This window comes from Mastomys coucha, unplaced genomic scaffold (genome assembly GCF_008632895.1).
Source record: "Mastomys coucha isolate ucsf_1 unplaced genomic scaffold, UCSF_Mcou_1 pScaffold5, whole genome shotgun sequence".
Taxonomy (NCBI): Eukaryota; Metazoa; Chordata; class Mammalia; order Rodentia; family Muridae; genus Mastomys; species Mastomys coucha.
This window is the reverse complement of record NW_022196911.1, coordinates 71,780,266-71,798,993: the sequence shown is the minus strand read 5'-3', so window position 1 is coordinate 71,798,993 and position 18,728 is coordinate 71,780,266. Positions and strand designations below refer to the sequence as shown.

General features: G+C 43.7%; 1 protein-coding gene across 1 annotated transcript in view; it reads left to right on the top strand.

Annotated features, from left to right (window-relative positions):
* The window catches only part of Vps53 (VPS53 subunit of GARP complex), a 135,372-nt gene that overhangs the window by 38,733 nt on the left and 77,911 nt on the right, over positions 1-18,728 (top strand). Inside the window, exons 5-7 of the mRNA XM_031354443.1 lie at positions 2,367-2,453; positions 4,257-4,372; positions 5,962-6,081. Coding sequence (XP_031210303.1) covers positions 2,367-2,453; positions 4,257-4,372; positions 5,962-6,081 — 323 coding nt within the window. The remainder of the gene's footprint in view (positions 1-2,366; positions 2,454-4,256; positions 4,373-5,961; positions 6,082-18,728) is intronic.

Below are 18,728 nucleotides of genomic sequence, written 5' to 3'. Positions count from 1 at the left end.
GGGTTTCTCTGTGTAGCCCTGGCTGTCCTGGAACTCACTCTACAGACCAGGCTGGCCTTGACCACAGAAATCCGCCTGTCTTTGCCTCCCAAGTGCTGGGATTAAAGGCATGCACCACCACTGCCTGGCTCTTCCTAGAACATCTTAATACCATATGGTAGTAGTTACATGTCTGTAATCCTGGCACTAGAGACAGGAGTAAATGTTCAAGGTCCTCCTAGGCTACATGGTGAGTTCTAAGGATGCCTGAGCTCCATGAAATTGTGCCTCAACAAAACAAAGCAGTGCAAGCCCATCTAAAATAACAGTAACAAGAATAATTTTATGATTGTTACATTGATTCAGTCATCACATAGTGGGAGTGGGATTATCCTAGCTAATCTGGGACAGTTGCCTTGTATATTCATGTCCTTTAGTATGTACAACTGTTACACAGCTAGTTAAATCAAGGATTTTATAAAGCTCTGCTATTTTACATAGCAGAGTGTGCAAGTATCTCTCACTTCAAGAATTCTGCTATTCATCTGCTGCTACTCTTCCACACCTCCTCAGTCATAGCAAAAAACTTACAGAAGAATAGTTGGCTGAAGTCCAACAAACTTTTTCCTTCTTCCGTCCCTCCCTCCCTCTCTCCCCCACCTTTTTCTTTCTTTTTTAAAAGATCTCCCTAAGTAGCTCAGGCTCATCTCCAATTCTTTGTAATCCTCCTGCCTCAGGCACCCAAGTGCTAAGATTATAGTCATTAGCCACCATGCCTAGCTCAACCAGCTTTTCCTATTAATGGCCAGGTAGTAAGTATTTTTGTCTTTGTAGGCCATGTTATGTTATGGTCATCCCTGCTGGCATTGTCTGATGAAGATGAGCAAGGTAGGCTATGTTCCCAAGCCACATTTCTTTGCCTACACAAGACAAATCTGGGCCATCGTTTGCCAGCCCAGCTCTATCTCACTGCTCTGCACCATGTTATCATAGTCTGCTCCCTGCCCCATCTCCCCATAGTCTGCTTTTGTCACAGTGTCCAGCATCTTCCCTGTTGTCAGTGGCAGTCCTGTCTTGATCAGGTGTAAGAAGTGACTACTCGCTGGGCGGTGGTGGTGCACGCCTTCAATCCCAGCACTTGGAAGGCAGAGGCAGGCGGATTTCTGAGTTTGAGGCCAGCCTGATCTACAGAGTGAGTTCCAGGATAGCCAGGGCTATATAGAGAAACCCTGTCTCGGAAAAAAAAAAAAAAAGGAAGTGATTACTCTTCTTCACCTTCAAATACTTGTTTGGTTTTGGTGATATATATATACATATACATATACATACACACACACACATATATAAATAAAAACATTCTTGTGGTGGTTTCTCTCTTAAAATTTTGCCCCCTTCTTTTCTTCTAGGCAGCTGAGCATTGGAGTACTTGGGGGCTTGGTTCTTTCCTCCCTTCTCTCTCTTTCTCTCTCCTCTCGTACAAGGCACCTAATCAGAACATACTTGAGTGACTAAGTGAATGAGATTCTGACTGGCGTGACTGAGCAGCTGTGTTGCTGTGGGTTTTCACAAGCCACAAAGTCCACTAGCACTCCATGTGTGTAGCTGTGGTATTGTTCCCCCTCAACCCTGCATCACAGGAGATGTGGGGGTTATAATAGTTTTAATGTGTCCCATCCACCTTTGTGGGGTTTAATTTTCTTGGAAACATTTGGCTTACCACTAGCTTCAAATGTATCCTTCTGACTTCATTCATTGGTTTCTAAGTAGCACACCATAAGTGTCGAAGATTTGCCACAAATCAATGGCACAGTCTTTTAGAACCATTAGGTAGATGAGGAGACTGATACTCAGCAAGTATCCTGAGCTTATGTCACTTCTAACTTGGAGCCACCACTGCCTTTACAGGTGTGAAAGTTCATGTACACAATGAAAGACAGATGTGTATCCTGTTTCTTATCAGTAACATGCATAGTAATCACCAAAATGGAGAAATTGGTTTAGTTTTAAATAAAAATGTTATGCCAAGCATGGTAGCATGTGCCTATAATCTCAGCACTGAGAAAAACAGAGGTAGGAGGATTGCTGCAAATTTGAGGTCAGCCTGGTCTACAGAGAGCTCTAGTCCAGTCATGACTCGTTAATGTGGCCCTATCTCAGAAAAGCCAAGACTTAATTTACATGTTATGATGCAGATTACTAAGAGTCTTTAGTCTTCGCTTGTGCCCATATATGAGGCTTTATCTCCTGTTCTGGTGCAGTGAAACTGTAGGTATAAGAACAGCACATCAAGGGTTTCTGGTCAAAGTTTTCAGGAGACTGAGACTAGTTATAGTGACTAGTGCTTCCTCTCCTTGCTTCTTGGTTTTTAACTACTTCTTTTATTATAGGCACTTGAAGAGGCCCAGAAAGCCATTCAGCAACTCTTTGGCAAAATCAAGGATATCAAAGACAAAGCAGAAAAGTCAGAACAAATGGTGAGTTTAGGTTTCATCCAGTCACAGTAATTACCAGGCTCTTCTTTGCCATGCCTGCCAGTTGTAGTCATGTACCCATCTGTGAGGCACCCTGACTGCCTCAGAGGAGCTGCTAGACACGGGTGACTCACTGGCCTTGCTGCCCTACATTTACAGCCACTTTCAAATAGGAAACAATTTGTTTTCCTAGAAAATAGTTTCCTAGTCATTTTGGATGTCACTCTTCAGCATGTCTGTAGCATATGTTTTGAAGTTAAGCTATTTGAGTTGTAGTCTGGTACATAGCACACTAGTGCTGGTCCCAGCTCTGGGGTGGGGATACCATGTCCAGGATGCATGCACACAGTCTTCTTTAGTTCCTACTCTTTGTAGGTGACTGGCTCACAAGGTACCTTGCTGACCGGGAAGCCAGCCTTCACCACAGCTGCTCCTCAGGCACCACCAGGCTGCACTGGGTTTCTGGGCTGACATTCCAAGTCATGAGATGAACCTAAATGCCAGTTTTCTCAATATGAAATAACTGCTTCACAAGGGCTCTGAGCAGAGTACCCAAGGGTCTGTACTTTTTTGAGGAGAACAATATATGCCACCAAACAATTTGACTCTAGTGAAGATGACATTTGCTGGAGTTTGTTGTCCTTAATTTTGTTTTGTTTTGTTTTTTGACTCTTAGGGTTTTACTATGTATCCCTGACCTGGAACTCAGTGTACATAAGCCTGGCCTTGAATTCACAGAGATTCACTTGCCTTTGCCTTGTAAATACTCAATGGTTGAACTCAGCTTTTGTGCTCAGCAATAATGTTATGTTTCTAAGCTGCTGTTTGAGATTGTGTTCCCTCTTCACAACCATCTGTAACTCTAGTTCTAGGGACTCTGATGTCCCCTTCTAGGCACACAGTGGTACACAGACATACATGCAGGCAAAACATCCATACACATGGAACAAACAAATGGTTTGTTAAAGCCTCCGAGATGATAGCCAGGCGCGTATGTGCATGTGACTCAGCACTGGGGAGGCTGTGCAGAGACAACCCTTAAATAAATAAAAAGAAACTGGGGGAATGACTCAACAGTAAGAGTGCTTGCTGCTCCTGCAAGGGACCTAGTTTGGACAGCACTCACATTAGGCTGCTTACAACCAACTTACCTCTGGCACCAGGGCATCCAGCGCCACCTTCTGGCCTCTTTGGGCACCAGTATACTCACATACACATAAAATAATAGAAATTAATGTTTTCTATTTTCCTTTGTTCCTTTTCCTTTTAAAGATAGTCTTTCTCGACAGGTAGTGGTGGTGCATGCCTTTAATACAAGCACTTGGGGGGACAGAGGCAGGTGGAACTCTGTGAGTTTGAGGCTAGCTTGGGCTACAGAGCTAGTTCCAGGACAGCCAGGGCTACACATAGAGAAACCCTGTCTTGAAAACAAACAAATACAACAACAACAACAAAAGATAGGGTCTCTTCATAACACTGGCTGGTGAAACTCTCTATTGAAGGCCAGACTAGCCTTGAACTCCAGAGATCTGCCTGCATCTAACTCATGAATACTAGGATTAAAGGCATGAATGAACACACCCAGCCCAAATGTATATTTAAAAAAGAAATAAGCAAACAAAACATGAAAAGGGCTAATTATTACGTTATTTTAGTTTTGTATTGTGAGAGCATTTCTATTTTTTCCTAAGGCTAACCTGAGGTTGTTTTAAGTGATTTTATGCCTGATTTTCTTGTAGAGTGACTTGAAGGAGGGTTTAAGGCTTTCTCACCCTTCCCCTGTTCTCTCTTCTTTTCAATGCTTAGGTGAAAGAGATTACCCGAGATATTAAGCAGTTAGATCACGCCAAGCGCCACCTGACCACCTCAATCACGACCCTGAACCACCTGCACATGCTGGCAGGCGGGGTGGACTCCTTGGAGTAAGCAGTGTGAACTCTCTCAACGGGCCCATGGGAAATGCTCCACACGAGGACAGTGGCTTCAGAGTTACTCACTTCCAGCCGAGCCAGCCGAGCCATCCTGCCCCAGTTTAGGAACGCTGACCACAAGTGTTCAGTCACTTTTGGTGTTCACAACTTAACAAAAGAGCTGGGGATGTAGCCCAGTGGCAGGCAGAATGCCTGCGTGACATGCCCACAGCCCTGGCTTCCATCCCCAGAACTGCAGAAGACAGCAGACAATCTGTCTTAGTGAGAAAAATGGACAGGCAACCTGAGGAAGCCACAGAAAGCCCATGAGAGCAACCCTGAGAAATGGGTCGTCTCATGTGGTAGATCTAGACCAGAAAGTCAGACACAGTGACTCAGCCCCAGTCACTCCCTAGGGCCTCTGCCTTGGCAAGTATTCCTCCTTCTATTGGGCTGAGTTTCATTTTACCAAAGATACCATTTCTAAACAAATCTTTGACATACAGTTTAACCCACTTTTTTCTTAAACCCATGTTTTCAAGATTGTAGTTCTTTGTGTAGCACATTTTGAAACAGTATTAAAAGAAGTCCCTGACCATTTACCACAAAGCAGTGTTTCAAATACTTCTGCCCCAGCATCTCAGCTCCCTTCTGAGATGGGTCTCAGGCTGATTCCCCTGCCCTAGTCCTAGTGGAATTTTGCATGTGTGCAGACCTGCCGTCTCCACAGACATGCAGCTGTGGCAGGAATGAAGGATGCCCAGAAGGAAGGAGGAGACGTTGCATTATTCCTAGCTGCTGCTGGCCATACAATGGGTAGCAGAGGAGCCCTAGTCCATTGCAGGAGTGATCATCCAGGGCAGCCAGCCAATGGGACTACAAGAACCATCTCCCTTCCTCCTTCCCATGGGACACTTTGCATTAGCAGGTTAAGATGGCAGTAGAGCACCATGGCTTGAACTTGAGCCTTTCTTTGAAATGTTTTATAAGAGAATTACACATTTAATGTGGAAGCCGATGTAGACCTAATAGTTTGCACTTCATTGCCATGTATAACTTGATTTTATCAGCATCGCTTATTTATGCTTCATTACCTTAAGGAGTAGGGTAAGTCGACATCTCAGATGCCATTGTTTATCATTATCTTAAAACTACATATTGTAGTTAACTTGAAATCACAAACAATCATCCTATTTTGTGCTCTGAAAATGTTTTGGTTCTTCTGTGCACCACAGTCCTCAGCGATATTTTACACAACATTCCTTCAAAATCCTACTCATGCAATGCCCAACCCAAACCCAGAGTCCCCTTCTGCCACCCACTGAGCATCTGTTGTGCCAGTGAACACACACATATATACACACTCTTTTATGCCCCGTGGCATATAGTTTACAGTGTTATTTAGACCGTACTTTACCATCTTGCTATTAGTTAAATGTTTACTTGACCCTCCCATTACTGAATGATGTCACCTTGAGAGTTGGAGCTAAATCCTAATCTTTTTCCTTCCCTAGTCCTTATACTAAATCTAGCTATCATAGGTCATCCCATGTCTCTATCTTATGTCTTCAGTGACTACGTCTCAACTTCTGTCCTTGCAGAGCCATGACCAGGCGCAGACAGTATGGAGAAGTTGCTAATCTCCTTCAGGGTGTAATGAATGTTCTAGAGCACTTTCACAAGTACATGGGGATCCCACAGATCCGACAGCTTTCTGAAAGGTAAGATGTCCTTGCAGACAATGGTCTTTCCATAAGAAAAGATGGTACCACATGCTTTCTCCCATCTTATTCTAGTAAGCAGCTTCAGATGCTGTGACCTCACCCCACAATGCCCTTTACCTTGTCTTTGCAGCCTACCCAAGTCAACTAGTACACATGTATGTATGTATGTATGTATGTGTGTGTACAACTCTCCATTGTCTACAGAACTGTTGGTCTAAAACAGTTATTTTGCTCATGAGACTTGGCCAGGCTTGGGTAATAATTCTTCTCTGCTCTAGACACCATCAGTTTAGGCAACTGAAGATGGGACCAGAGGAGCCATCAGCTACCATGGCTGGTAAATGATGTTCACTGTCAGCTGAGAGCTCACTGTCAGCTGAGAGCTCAGCTAGCCTGTGGACTGAGATCCTTGTTATCCTCATGGGTTTTTCAGGCTTTCTCATAGTAGGACTACTAAGCCCTAAGGATGAATGCACCAAGAGAAAGTTCTCTTTGAAGTCACGTGACAGCACAAAGCTACTGAGAATCAAGAGGAAAAAGCCATGTCTTCCCCTTTTCCTCTGATGAATGTCAATGGCACACTGGTGAAGGCAGCATGTGGGGTGGATGGGTGCTGCAGCAGGCTGTAGATATACACAGTGTCACCAGAATGTCAAACATCGCAGGGAGGAGTTCCTCTTTGACCTTATTTCCTCCTTGAGGTTTCCCTTTATGAGTACACTGCCGCTGTCTTCAGACACCCTAGAAGAGGGCATTGGATCCCCTTATAGATGGTTGTGAGCCACCATGTGGTTGCTGGGAATTGAACTCAGGACCTCGGGAAGAGCATTCGGTGCTCTTAACCACTGAGCCATCTCTCAAGCCCCCACCCTTAAGTTTTGGGTTTAAGTTTAAGATCCAGTGAGAAGGTTCTTAGGAGGGAGAAGAGGATTCTGAAGAAGGGAGGGGACAGTGAGTTCAGTGCCCTTTTGGCCTTTTCTGTTAGAGATAACAACAGAAAGAAAACCTAAGAATCCTTAACCTTCCTCCAAGCAAAGGCAGCGTGGCCCCAGCTGCACTTTTCCATTCTGCCTCGTAGGAAGGCCTGCCTGCCACACATTTCTATTCTTTGTTTTCTTTATGTAATTATACAAATAGCATAAATACACAATTTCTTTTATTCAAAAAGTCTAAACTGGATGTGGGTGGCTTGTATCTGTAGTCCCAGCACTCAGGAGGTTGGGCTAGAGAACTACTTTGAGTTTGAAGCCAGCCGAGGATTTATAATGAGACCTTCTTTCAAAACACTAACAATGAAAAAGACAAAAAAATTAATAAACAGATACATCTTAGTTCTCTTATCTACATTTCAAATCCTATGGCACTTTCTGGAAGGAGTAACTGCTCTTAGCTTGTTCTTCCTCAAGGCTGTCTGCTCTGTGCTTACAGCAAGGTTATACAACTGCCTCATTCCGTGTGCGGACTGCCGTAGGATAGCATGTCCCAGGCTAGTTTGCTGTCTTCATGTCCCTGGAGCCTTATTCTGATTCTTAAGACATACCTTTTCTCACATGTGTGCAAGTAGATCTAAAGCCTTTCAATTTAAAAATGCATTTAAAATTTTAATAGCCACAACTCATTTACTCCCTCAAAAGCTTTATAGATTCACAATACCATCTTGAAGTGCTTGAGTACCCATTCCTCCATGCCTTCAACAAATTTGGTATTGTTGATTTTTATTTTAGTCAGTCTGGTAGATGGAAGTCTCTATCTGCTTCCTTTAATTTTAATTTTCTCAGTAACTGATGATTGACCATTTACATTTCCTCTGTGCAGTATTTTGTTGTTTGTTTGTTTGGTTTGGTTTTGAGACTTGGTCTCACTATGCAGTCCTGGCTGTCTGGAGCTTGCTGTGGAGACCAGGCTGTACTTGAACTCAGAAATCTGCTTGCCTCTGCTTCCTGAGTGCTGGGATTAAAAGTGTATGCCACCACTGCTTGACTCAGATTTCTTAAGTTCTAATAAAAATATTTTCTTTTTTTTCTTTCTTGGAGAGGTATTTGGGGTTTGTTTCCTTTGTCCTCTTGTTCTGGAATCCTATACACAAACATTATAACGTAACTGCCGCCCTGTCCTTTGGCTGCTTTCTGGGCTGTGGGCTCTTCCAGTTCTTCCTTGCTCTTCCCTGGTGCCCACTCTGCTCTTTCTTCCAGCTGTTAAAAATTTTTACTTAAATAGCAGGTTTTAATTTCCAGAATATCTAGATGATTCTTTTCTCAGGGACATAATATCCTCTGAAACCTCTCAGAGATTCAAAACTGTTAGTATCTTTGAAAGCTCTGGGTTGCCCATGTTTGTCTGTCCTATGGTGTAAGGTCTTCAGCTTTTTGACTCTTGGTAGTAGCACTCAGATGTTTGGTGAGTCTCAGCTGAAGGTTCATAGTTTCTGGTGGGATTTTTAGATGTCATTATTATTATTATTATTATTGTTATTATTGTTATTGTTGTTGTTGTTGTTGTTGTTATACATTCTCTATTACTCTGATCAGAAATCACTACCATTTGCTATTGAGGAGAGGAAGGATGTTCTGCTTAAGGATACCACATAGCTTTTCTAAGGTTCCTGGGGCCAGATCTGCAGGAACTGGCAGATGATTTGCCAGGCGCCCGATCTTAAATATTGATAACTCAGACCACCGCTGAGGCTCACAGACTCAAGGGGTCAAATCAGCGTAAGGCTGAGCATTTCAGGTAAGGAAGCAGCACAGCTTCTGGCATGCATCCACATCACTGTGACTGGAGCCAGGCACATCTAGAGGTTCCCTTTAGAGCTCCCCTGCTCCTGGTATCTACCATTTCCTCTCTTTCCTTATATTTTATCTGGTTTTTAGATTGTGTGCACCATGTGTGACCTGCATCTGTAGGTGTGCCCACGTGTGTGTTTAGTGTCTATGTTTGTTAGAAGTGGGTTTTGAATCCCCTGGAACAAGTGAGAGGAGATTGTGAGCCACCATGTGGGTTCTGGGAACTGAACCCCAGTCTTCTGCAAGAGCAACAGTTGCTCTTAATATGGAAGCGTCTCTCCAGCTTCCATGTCTTCTCATTTGTTCTTTAGTCTTGTTCTACTAGGAAACCCACAATCTAGTGTACTCTGCCAGCTCCCCTTTTGCCTGGTTTTTTGGTTTTTATTTAAGTCTTTTCATAATTGCTAAGAATCTGAGGCAGGAAGGGAGGTTTCTGTATGTGCTAGGTGTACCGTCTTACAGTGGAGATGTTCAGGGACTCTTAAGGAATGTCGGAATAGGCTTGGCAAAGTGTTAGGGAAATCGCCACCCTTCCCCTTGTCCTTCCTAACCTTTTTATACTTAGAGGTGGCTGGTTGCCATATTAGACTGGGAATCTGAAACAGCCAAGAATGTCCATGAGCAGGATGTCATGAGCTTAGGAAAGAAGGACCCATGGGTGGAGGAAGCAGTGCTCTCAGTGTGTAGGGAGGAGCAGGAAGGTGGCACAGCCTGCCCTAGTCTCTGTGACTCAGTGATCTGCTGTTCCCATTATTTTATTCTTTCCGTCATCTGCCTAGTATTAGTGTACTGTGTGCCTCCTGTATCCTGGGCCCTGTGAATGCTAAGCACATGCTCTTCCACTGAGCTACAGCCCCAGCCCTACCTGACAGTGTAGGCCCACAGATAACTAGAGCAGCTGTATTTGACTTTAGTTTTTAAGAGTCTACACCTAAGAGAGATCACACCATATTTAACTTTCTGTGTCTGGCTTATTTACTCTACGTCCTCTGAGTATATCCATATTGTTTTAGATGTCAGCATCTTCTTTTTAAAAGCTAGATAAAATCCCACTGGATATATGCACCATGGTTCTTTAACCCATATCTGCCCATCAGAAGACAATGTTTGTTTCCATATCTTGGCTGTTGTAAACTTACTTCCGTGTTCAGGGCAGGGCAGCTCTGTCTAGAGTGTGTGGATATCATCTCTTTTGGTATATACCCAATGTAGATTCATTTTGAGAACCTCCATGCTATTCTCCACAGTAGCTGCACCATCAACACCTCTGCCATGGTATCCAATTGTTCTCATCTTTACATCCTCAGCAATGCTTATCTTTTCCTTTACTTTTGATATTAATCATCCTGATGACCTGTTATCTCAGGTTTGGAGGCAGGAGGATCAGGAATTTGCCATGTGACTGTCTCAAAGAAAAGTGAAGTAATATCTCACTGAGGGTTGTTTTTTGCTTTATTTCTGATTTTTTTTCTAGTATAGAATAGAGTTTATTCAGGGCATGGGAAGGGGAGTTAAGAGGATAGTAGAGGCAGAGAAAGGCAGAGAGAGAGAGTAGAGAAGTAAAAGGCTGGCCATGGCCATGAGCACGCAGAGAGAGGGGCAGGGGAAGGGAGTAGGAAGGGGAAAGGAAGAGCAAGAGAGAAGAAAAAGAACAGGAGAGAGCAAGAGAACAAGAGTTATTTCTGAATTTTTAAAAATTATTTTATTTATTTATTTATTTATTTATTTATTTATTTATTTATTTGGATTTTCGAGACAGGGTTTCTCTGTATAGCCCTGGTTGTCCTGGAACTCACTCTGTAGACCAGGCTGGCCTAGAACTCAGAAATCCGCCTGCCTCTGCCTCCCAAGTGCTGGGATTAAAGGCGTGCACCACCACCGCCCAGCTTATTTTATTTATTTACATCCTAGCTGTTGCCCCCTCTCAGTCCCCCCTCCCACAGTCCCTCATCCCTTTCCTTCTTCCCCTTGCCTCTGAGAGGCTGCTTTCCCCACCTGACCAGCCTCCCCCTCCCTGGGCCTCAAGTCTCTCCAGGATTGAGCACATCTTCTCCCACGGAGGCCTGACCAGGTAGACCTCTACTACATATGTGCCGGGGGCCTCAGACCAGCCCATGTGTGCTCCTGGTTGGTGGCTCCATCTCTGGGAGCTCCCTGGGGTCTGGGTTAGTTGAGAGTACTGGTCTTCCTATGGGGTAGGTCTCCCTTTCAGCTTCTTCAATCCTCTCTCTAATTCAACCATAGGGGTCCCCAACCTCAGTCCAGTGGTTGGGTGTAAACATGTGCTTCTGTCTCAGCTGCAGGTAGGGCCTCTCTGAGGACAGCCACGCCAGGCTCCCATCTGTAAGTATGTCATAGCATAGTAGTGTCAGCCTTGGTCCCCCATCCCACCCTGCATGAGATGGATCCCAAGTTGGGCTGGTCATTGGACCTCCTTTTCTTCAGTCTGTTCTCCATTTTTGTCCCTGCAGTTCTTTTAAACAGGAATAGTATTGGGTCCAGAATTTTGACTGTTAGTAACCCTGTCCCTCCACTTGAGGCCCTGTCTATCTATTGGAGGTGGAATCTTTGAGTTCCCTTTCCCCAGTGTTGGGGATTTTGGCTACGGTCACCCCCAATGAGTCCTGAGAGTGTATTACTTCACCCCCTGGGTCTCTGGTACTTTTTAGAGGGTCCCCCCCACCTCCCACTTCCTGAGGCTGCTTATTTCCATTCATTTTCTTGACCCTCTGGACTTCTCTCCTGTTCCCTTCCCCCATCTAATCCTGTTTCCCTTTTCTTCTTCCCTTCCTTCTGCCCTGTCCCACCCACATCCCCCTTTCCCTCTGCCTCCCGTGATTATTTCCTTCCCCCTTCTAAGTGGGATTGAAGCCGCCTCACATTCTGCTTGTTACACTTCTTACTGTCTGTAGGTTGTTTCCTAGGTATTCTGTACTTCCAGTTATTAGTGAGTATCTACCATGCATGTCCATTTGGGTCTGAGTTACCTCACTCAGGATATTATCTAGTTCCATCCATTTGCCTGCAAAATTCTTGATGTCCTTGTTTTTAATAGCTGAATAGTATTCCGTTGTGTAAATGAGCCACATTTTCTGTATCCATTCTTCAGTTTTTAGGACATCTGGGTTGTTTGCAGCTTCTGGCTAGCACAGATAAGGCTGCTCTGAGCAGGGTGGAGCACGAGTCCTTGTGGTATGGTGGGTGTCTTTTGGGTGTATGCCCAGGAGTGATGTCGGTGGGTCAGATTTGTTTTATTTGTATTTATGTGTATGTGTGTCTGTGTGACTGTATCTACATGTATATGTGTACATGCATTTGTGGGTATGTATCAGATCCCTTGGAGCTGGAACTAAAGGTGTTTGTGAACACCTGGCATGTGTGCTGGGATCTGAACTCAGTCCTCATGACAGAACAACAAGTGCTTCCACCACTAAGCTCTCTAACCAGCTCCTATTGGTTTCTAAGTTTCTATTTGGTTGGTTGGTTGGTTTTGCTTTTCTGAGACAGTATCTCTCTAAGTAGTCCTGGCTGTCCTTGAACTTGCTGTGTAGACCAGACTAGCCTCAAAGTCTCAGAAATCCACCTGCCTCTGCTTCTGAGTGCTGTGATTAAAGGTATTTACTACCGAATCTGGCCTCCTTTAGGGGTTTCATTTGAGTATCCATCTCTGGAGATGAAATAATGTTGAACTTTATTTTCATATACCCTGTTGATTTTATGTCTGCCTTGAAAAAAACACATATTTACATCCTTTGCCTAGGTTTATTTTTTCAAGATTTTTATTTATTTATTTATTTTATGTGTATGAGTACACTGTAGCTGTACAGATGGCCGTGAGCCATCATGTGTGTGGCTGCTGGGAATTGAATTCAGGACCTCTGCCGGCCCTGCTCGCTCCAGCCCCACTCACTCCAGCGTAATTTACTGTAGCTGTCTTCGGACATAACAGAAAAGGCCATCTGATCTCTTTGCGGGTGGTTGTGAGCCACCATGTGGTTGCTGGGATCCGAACTCAGGACCTTCAGAAGAGCAGTCAGTGCTCTGACCCACTGAGCCATCTCGCCAGCCCCTAGGTTTTTTTTTTTTTTTTTTTTTTTAAGATTTATTTATTTATTTTATGTATATGAGTACATTGTAGCTATACAGATGGTTGTGTGCCATCATGGGGTTGCTGAGAATTTAACTCAGGACTTCTGCTTGGCTCTGCTCGCTTCGGCCCAAAGATTTATTTATTTATTATATGTAAGTACACTGTAGCTGTCTTCAGACCCACCAGAAGAGGGCATCAGATCTCATTACAGATGGTTTTGAGCCATCATGTGGTTGCTAGGATTTGAACTCAGGACCTTCGGAAGAGCAGTCAGTGCTCTTAACTGCTGAGCCATCTCTCCAGCCCTTTTGTTTTGTTTTTAAAGATTTATTTATTTTATATATGTGAGTACATTGTTGCTGTCTTTAGACACACCTGAAGAGGGCATCGAATCCCATCACAGATGGTTGTGAGCCACCATGTGGTTGCTGGGATTTGAACTCAGGACCTCTGGAAGAGCAGTCAGTGCTCTCAATGGCTGAGCCATCTCTCCAGCCCCTTTGCCTAGTTTCTAAAATTACATTTATTTTATTTGGGGGGGTTGTGTTTGGGTGTCATGGCATGCAAATGGAGCCTAGAGGACAACTTTGGGAGTCGTTTCTCTCCTACAACTTTGGGAGTCATTTCTCTCCTTCTATCATGTGAGTTCCTGGAAGGTGCCTTTCCCTCTCAGCATCCCTGCCCCTCCGCCCCCCGCCTCTTTGCCCCTCTCCTTCCTTTTTTTTTTTTTAAGACAGGGTCTCAGGTATCCCAAGATAGCCTCAAACTCTTCATGTAGCTGAATATGATCTTGAATTTCTGACCTTCCTGCTTGTACCTTCTGAGTACTGGGACTACAGGCATGTGCTCCAACCTGGTTATGAACCCAGGAGTGGCTAGTTACTCAGACACTCTACCAACTTAATATGCCTCAAGCCCAGTTTTTGTTTTTACTTTGTCATCAAGCTATTTATATATTTTAGACACTAACCTTAATGAGCTCTAAGGTTCTCAGTATTTTCTCCTGATTCATAGGCTGCCCTTTCATTCTGTGGATTGTTCCCAAGCTCATTTCAGTTTGAGACAATTCCATTGCTTTGGTTTGTTTGTTTGTTTGTTCCTCTCTTTTTTTGTCTGTGTTTTTAGTGTGCTATTTGCTTTTGCAAAACAACAACAACAACAACAAAAAACCCCAACCTTTTCCGAGCTGGAGACTTGTCTCAGAGGTTAAGAGCAGTTGTTGGCTCTGTAGAGGACCAAGGTTTTATTCCTATCAGCCTCCTGGCAACCCCACTTCTGAGGGCATAGTGCATGCATGAAATGGATGGTACACAGATACGCATAAAAACGGAAAGAAAGAAAGAAAGAAAGAAAGAAAGAAAGAAAGAAAGAAAGAAAGAAAGAAAGAGAGAGAGAAAGAAACCCACACACAATAATAAAATAAGTTCTCAAAGGTGTCGCCTTTATAAATTTGCAGAAACTTGGCAAGCACTATTAGAGCGGCATCTCTGAAAGCAGTGGTCCCCAGCCACCCTAAAACTGCTCCCCAGGTTGTGCACACCCACAACTGTAAAACTATCTTGTTGCTACTTTACAACTGTAATTATGATATGTAGATATCTAATATGTAGGATATCTGATCTGCAACCTCTGTGAAAGTGTCATCTGACCTCCCCAAAGGAGCCAAGACCCTGAAAGCCACCTTCTTAAGCTCATGCAAGAGGAAAACCCTGTATTGTATCATGTGTGTCAGCCGTGCAAGCATTCCCAACTCTTGGCTGGCCTTCCTTTTCGATCGTCAGTGCAGTGTGTCTTAGTCCATGGCGCTGAAGGGAGTGCAGTGTGAGAGCTGCCTGTCTGCCCAACTGCCATTGGTTTTCAAAGAGGCGCTGACATTTGAGCAAAGTCCAAATCTCCTATTTTTAGCATCATTTCTAGTGAATTGTCCTCCTTATGTTTATATAGTGATGGTAGAACCATCTGGAAATGATAGAAATAAATGTTTGTTCAGGAGGAGGGGAAAAAGCCAAGAGTTACCCCTGCGCATTGTTCCAGTGTTAATACCTTGCTGTCTATAAATTGCACGAATCATCCATGAGATTGTATTCTCAAGTCTTGGCCTGTACGTTTGAAATATGAAGTTCATGGGCCTTGATTTGCTATTTCTTTCAACTACCCTTCTGGCAAATGCCTAAATGTTTAATGTAGCATTGAAGGAAAGTTTTTTTTTTTCTTTAATATCTTTACATTTCAAATCCTCCTGGCTTAAGCATATCCACGGGGGCAAATGCTTCTAGTCAGTCAGTATTTCCTGAGAAAGAGCAAGAGATTCTTGCATTTCTTTAAAAAACAAACAAAGGAAAAAAAAACCCTTAGAACCCTTAAGTTAGTTCTTTTCACCCTCAGAGCTATGTCTAACCTCTTACATGTGAGAAAGGCCTGGCAGGTTGGGAAGTCACATGGTGGAGGGGAAAAAGAAAGGGCTGGGTGTATCTCACTAGCTATTTGACAAGCTCTGTCTGGGCCTCTTCAGATTAAGCTGTAAGGGATGCTTTGTATGATCTCAGAGCCTCCTGCCAGGTCTTTGCAACAGCCTAGGTTGAAATTCTTGGTAGCACCTATTTGCATTATAGTGTTTGACTAATTCATTCCTTTCAGTAAAGGCATTGTGTGGGAAGTCGGGTCACCTGATTTCAGAACAGAGGAGAGCATTCTCTTTGACTGTCACAGATATGTAAAAATTTCCTACTTTGCTGTCCTTCTGCCAACACTCCTTAGGACTGATAACTAGACTTAGGAAAAGGCACCTTTGGTCAACTCTGATGTCATATAGCATGGATAAAGCCGGAAGCCACTCGTTGATTTTCTTTTCTAGCCAACTTCATTTCTAGCATGCTTCATTTCCTAGTAGTAATCAACTTCATGTAACTGTCATATAACAGGCTGTTTATTTGGATGTCAGGAAGAACTTTTTGTTTGTAGTTGTATAGGGTCTCTCTGTATAGCCCTGGCTATCCTAAGAACTCACAGAGAGCCACCTGCCTCTGCCTTCTAAGTACTGGGAGTAAAGTTATGCACCACCATGCTCAGCTGCAGAGGGAACATTTAATCTTTCATGCTCTCTGTTAGGTCCTGGGCTGATGATAAGCCTACTAATTTAGTTCTTGGATCCTGTTCAGACAATTGATTATTGTGTTAGTTTCTGCTACTGTGATGAAATAACCAAGAAAAACAACTTTAAAAGTAATAGTTGCTGGACTAGTGTTGCATGCCTTGAGTCTCAGTTCTCAGGACATAGAGGCAAATAGATCTTTGTGAGTTTGAGGCCAGCCTGATCCACAGATAATATTACAAACCAGCCAAGGCTACTTACTGAGACCCTGATGTTGTTGTTGTTTTGTTCTGTTTTGTTTTGCTTTGCTTTTAAAGGCTTATTTTGGTTAATGGGGTCAGTCTATTGACCATGTTGCTTCTGGGCAACATAGTTAAGGCATCGTGTAGGGAGTATATCATGGAGCAGGGGACATGGCCTCAGGCAGACATGAGGCCAGGAAAAAAAAAAAAAAGCAAGGATCTGAGGACAAAATACACTTTCTATGTGGGCCAGTAAGCTAGCTCAGAGGGTCATGATGCCTGTCACCATCCTTGACAACCCCAGTTCAACCCTTGGGACTATATGCAAGAAAGAGAGAATCGACTCCTACAAGTTACCCACTCCTTTCTTTTTCTCCTTCAGGGCACTACCTACCCAGACATGCCCCATTGCCTTGTTCCATCATTTCCCAATAATCCAATCAAATTATGAATCTGATGACCAAACCTTCAACACAGAAACTTTTGGGGAATAGTTCACAAGAAACTGTAACCACTATGGAAGGTGTGGCTCACATCTCACCCAGAAAATGCCTCTGAATGAGATCTGTCTTTGTCAGTAATATCTCCAGGGGAATAGCTGCTCTTTCATCTCAGTCACTGGGAGACACTTTAACAACCATTGCTGCAAAACAATTCTGGCAGAAGCTTATTCTTCTGGCCAATATTAATTATGTATCCACCTGCCACCACTTGTAAAGGTGGGTGCTGTTGCCAGCTAGAACTGTCAGCTGGGTATTGTGAAATAATCAGGATTGGAAAGGCACTGAAGTCTTCTAGCACAGGCCTCCATCTCTCCATCCTCACCCTTTATTCCCTCCCTCCCTTTGAACATTAGTTAGGAATCATTACCCATGGGAGCCTGGACTTTTGTACTGTAGTACCTAGGCCCATCATATACTGTGGTTGTCTTTCCAGCCACTGTGGTGTTAAAGGCAGCAAGAACATAGAGATGGGCAATTGTAGTAGACTAGGGTTGGGGGAAACAGAGGCAGAGTTTAGTGTAGCAGTCTTGTTAAAGGGTGTATAACCCTGACCATCTGCCCATGCAATCCTCTGGTCAGGAGTGGGCCTCACCCACAGGATTTATTCTGTGGCTCAGGAACAAGTTGGTGGTGTCTTTGTGCTTCCAAGAAGAGGGTCAGAACAGAGAGGCAATAGCATCAGTATCTTTTCCTTGTGACCCTGTCCCACAGCAGACAGCCTGCTGGCTCACTCTGTGAAGTCGCAAGATGCTCTGAGGGACAATTTTATGAAAGTACATTCTTTTCTCTCACATCAGACTCTATACTCAAGGGAAGTTTCCAGATGTCTCTGAGGCAACTCCAGGTGGGGGTGTGGTAGATTCCAGCACAGCCATATCTTGAACACAAACAGAAAAGAATATAAACTCTTCTATAGGAATGGTTTGGAACATTTGAAGATAGTGGAAAAACCCTGGAAAGTATTTGGAATCAGGCATGATTATAACTGTGCCACAGGAAGAAACTGAGTGTTCTGGGTCATGCCTATCCTCTTGTTAAAAATAAAATCTTAGCCCCTTGCCAGGTTCTCCTAAGTAGCCAAAGAAATTGTGGTTTTAAGTTCACTATTGCTAGAAACGTTGTAAATCAATCCAGAAGTTTCAGGGTGGAGTCCAAGAAAGGAGGAATGCTGTTTCATGGTGCTTTTAGCAAAGCAAATCTTTACCTCAGGCTCAGGGACGTCCAACAGCTGGCTAAGAGCCTTGCTCTTTCTTTTTGTTTTTTTGTTTGTTTGTTTTTGGTTTTTGGTTTTTTTTTGTTTTTGGTTTTTTTTTTTTTTTTTTTTTTTTTTTTTTGGTTTTTCGAGACAGGGTTTCTCTGTGTAGCCCTGGCTGTCCTGGTACTCACTCTGTAGACCAGGCTGGCCTCAAACTCAGAAATTCACCTGCCTCTGCCTCCCAAGTGCTGGGATAAAAGGCATGCGCCACCACCGCCCAGCTAAGAGCCTCACTCTTTAGCTCTGTTCTTGGCTGGGACAAGCCAGGTATCATCATCAGAAGCAGCTGTCAAGGACAAGGAGGACATGATCCAGCACTTGCTGATGTGTGCTTTGTTTCATTCCGCTTCTTCTTTCCCTTCATTCACACTACATAGTTGTTGAGCACCCACAAATCCTGCAGACACCATTAAGAACCAGCCCAGCCCAGCCTTCTACTTAGTTTTCCTTACAGTTCAGTTTTATTCTCTTGAAGTAAATAAATCTTCATCCAGTGCCTATTGCTTGTTCTGCCTGTCTTGTTTTATTTTGCTTTGTGAGACATGGTCTTCTTATGCATCTCACTCTGGCTTTGAACTTGTGATCCTCTGCCTCTACTTTTTCAGTGCTGGGATTGAAAGGCTGGAGAATTTTAGAATTTTAAAATAAGAGCATTTAATAGAAATGTATCAGTAGAAATG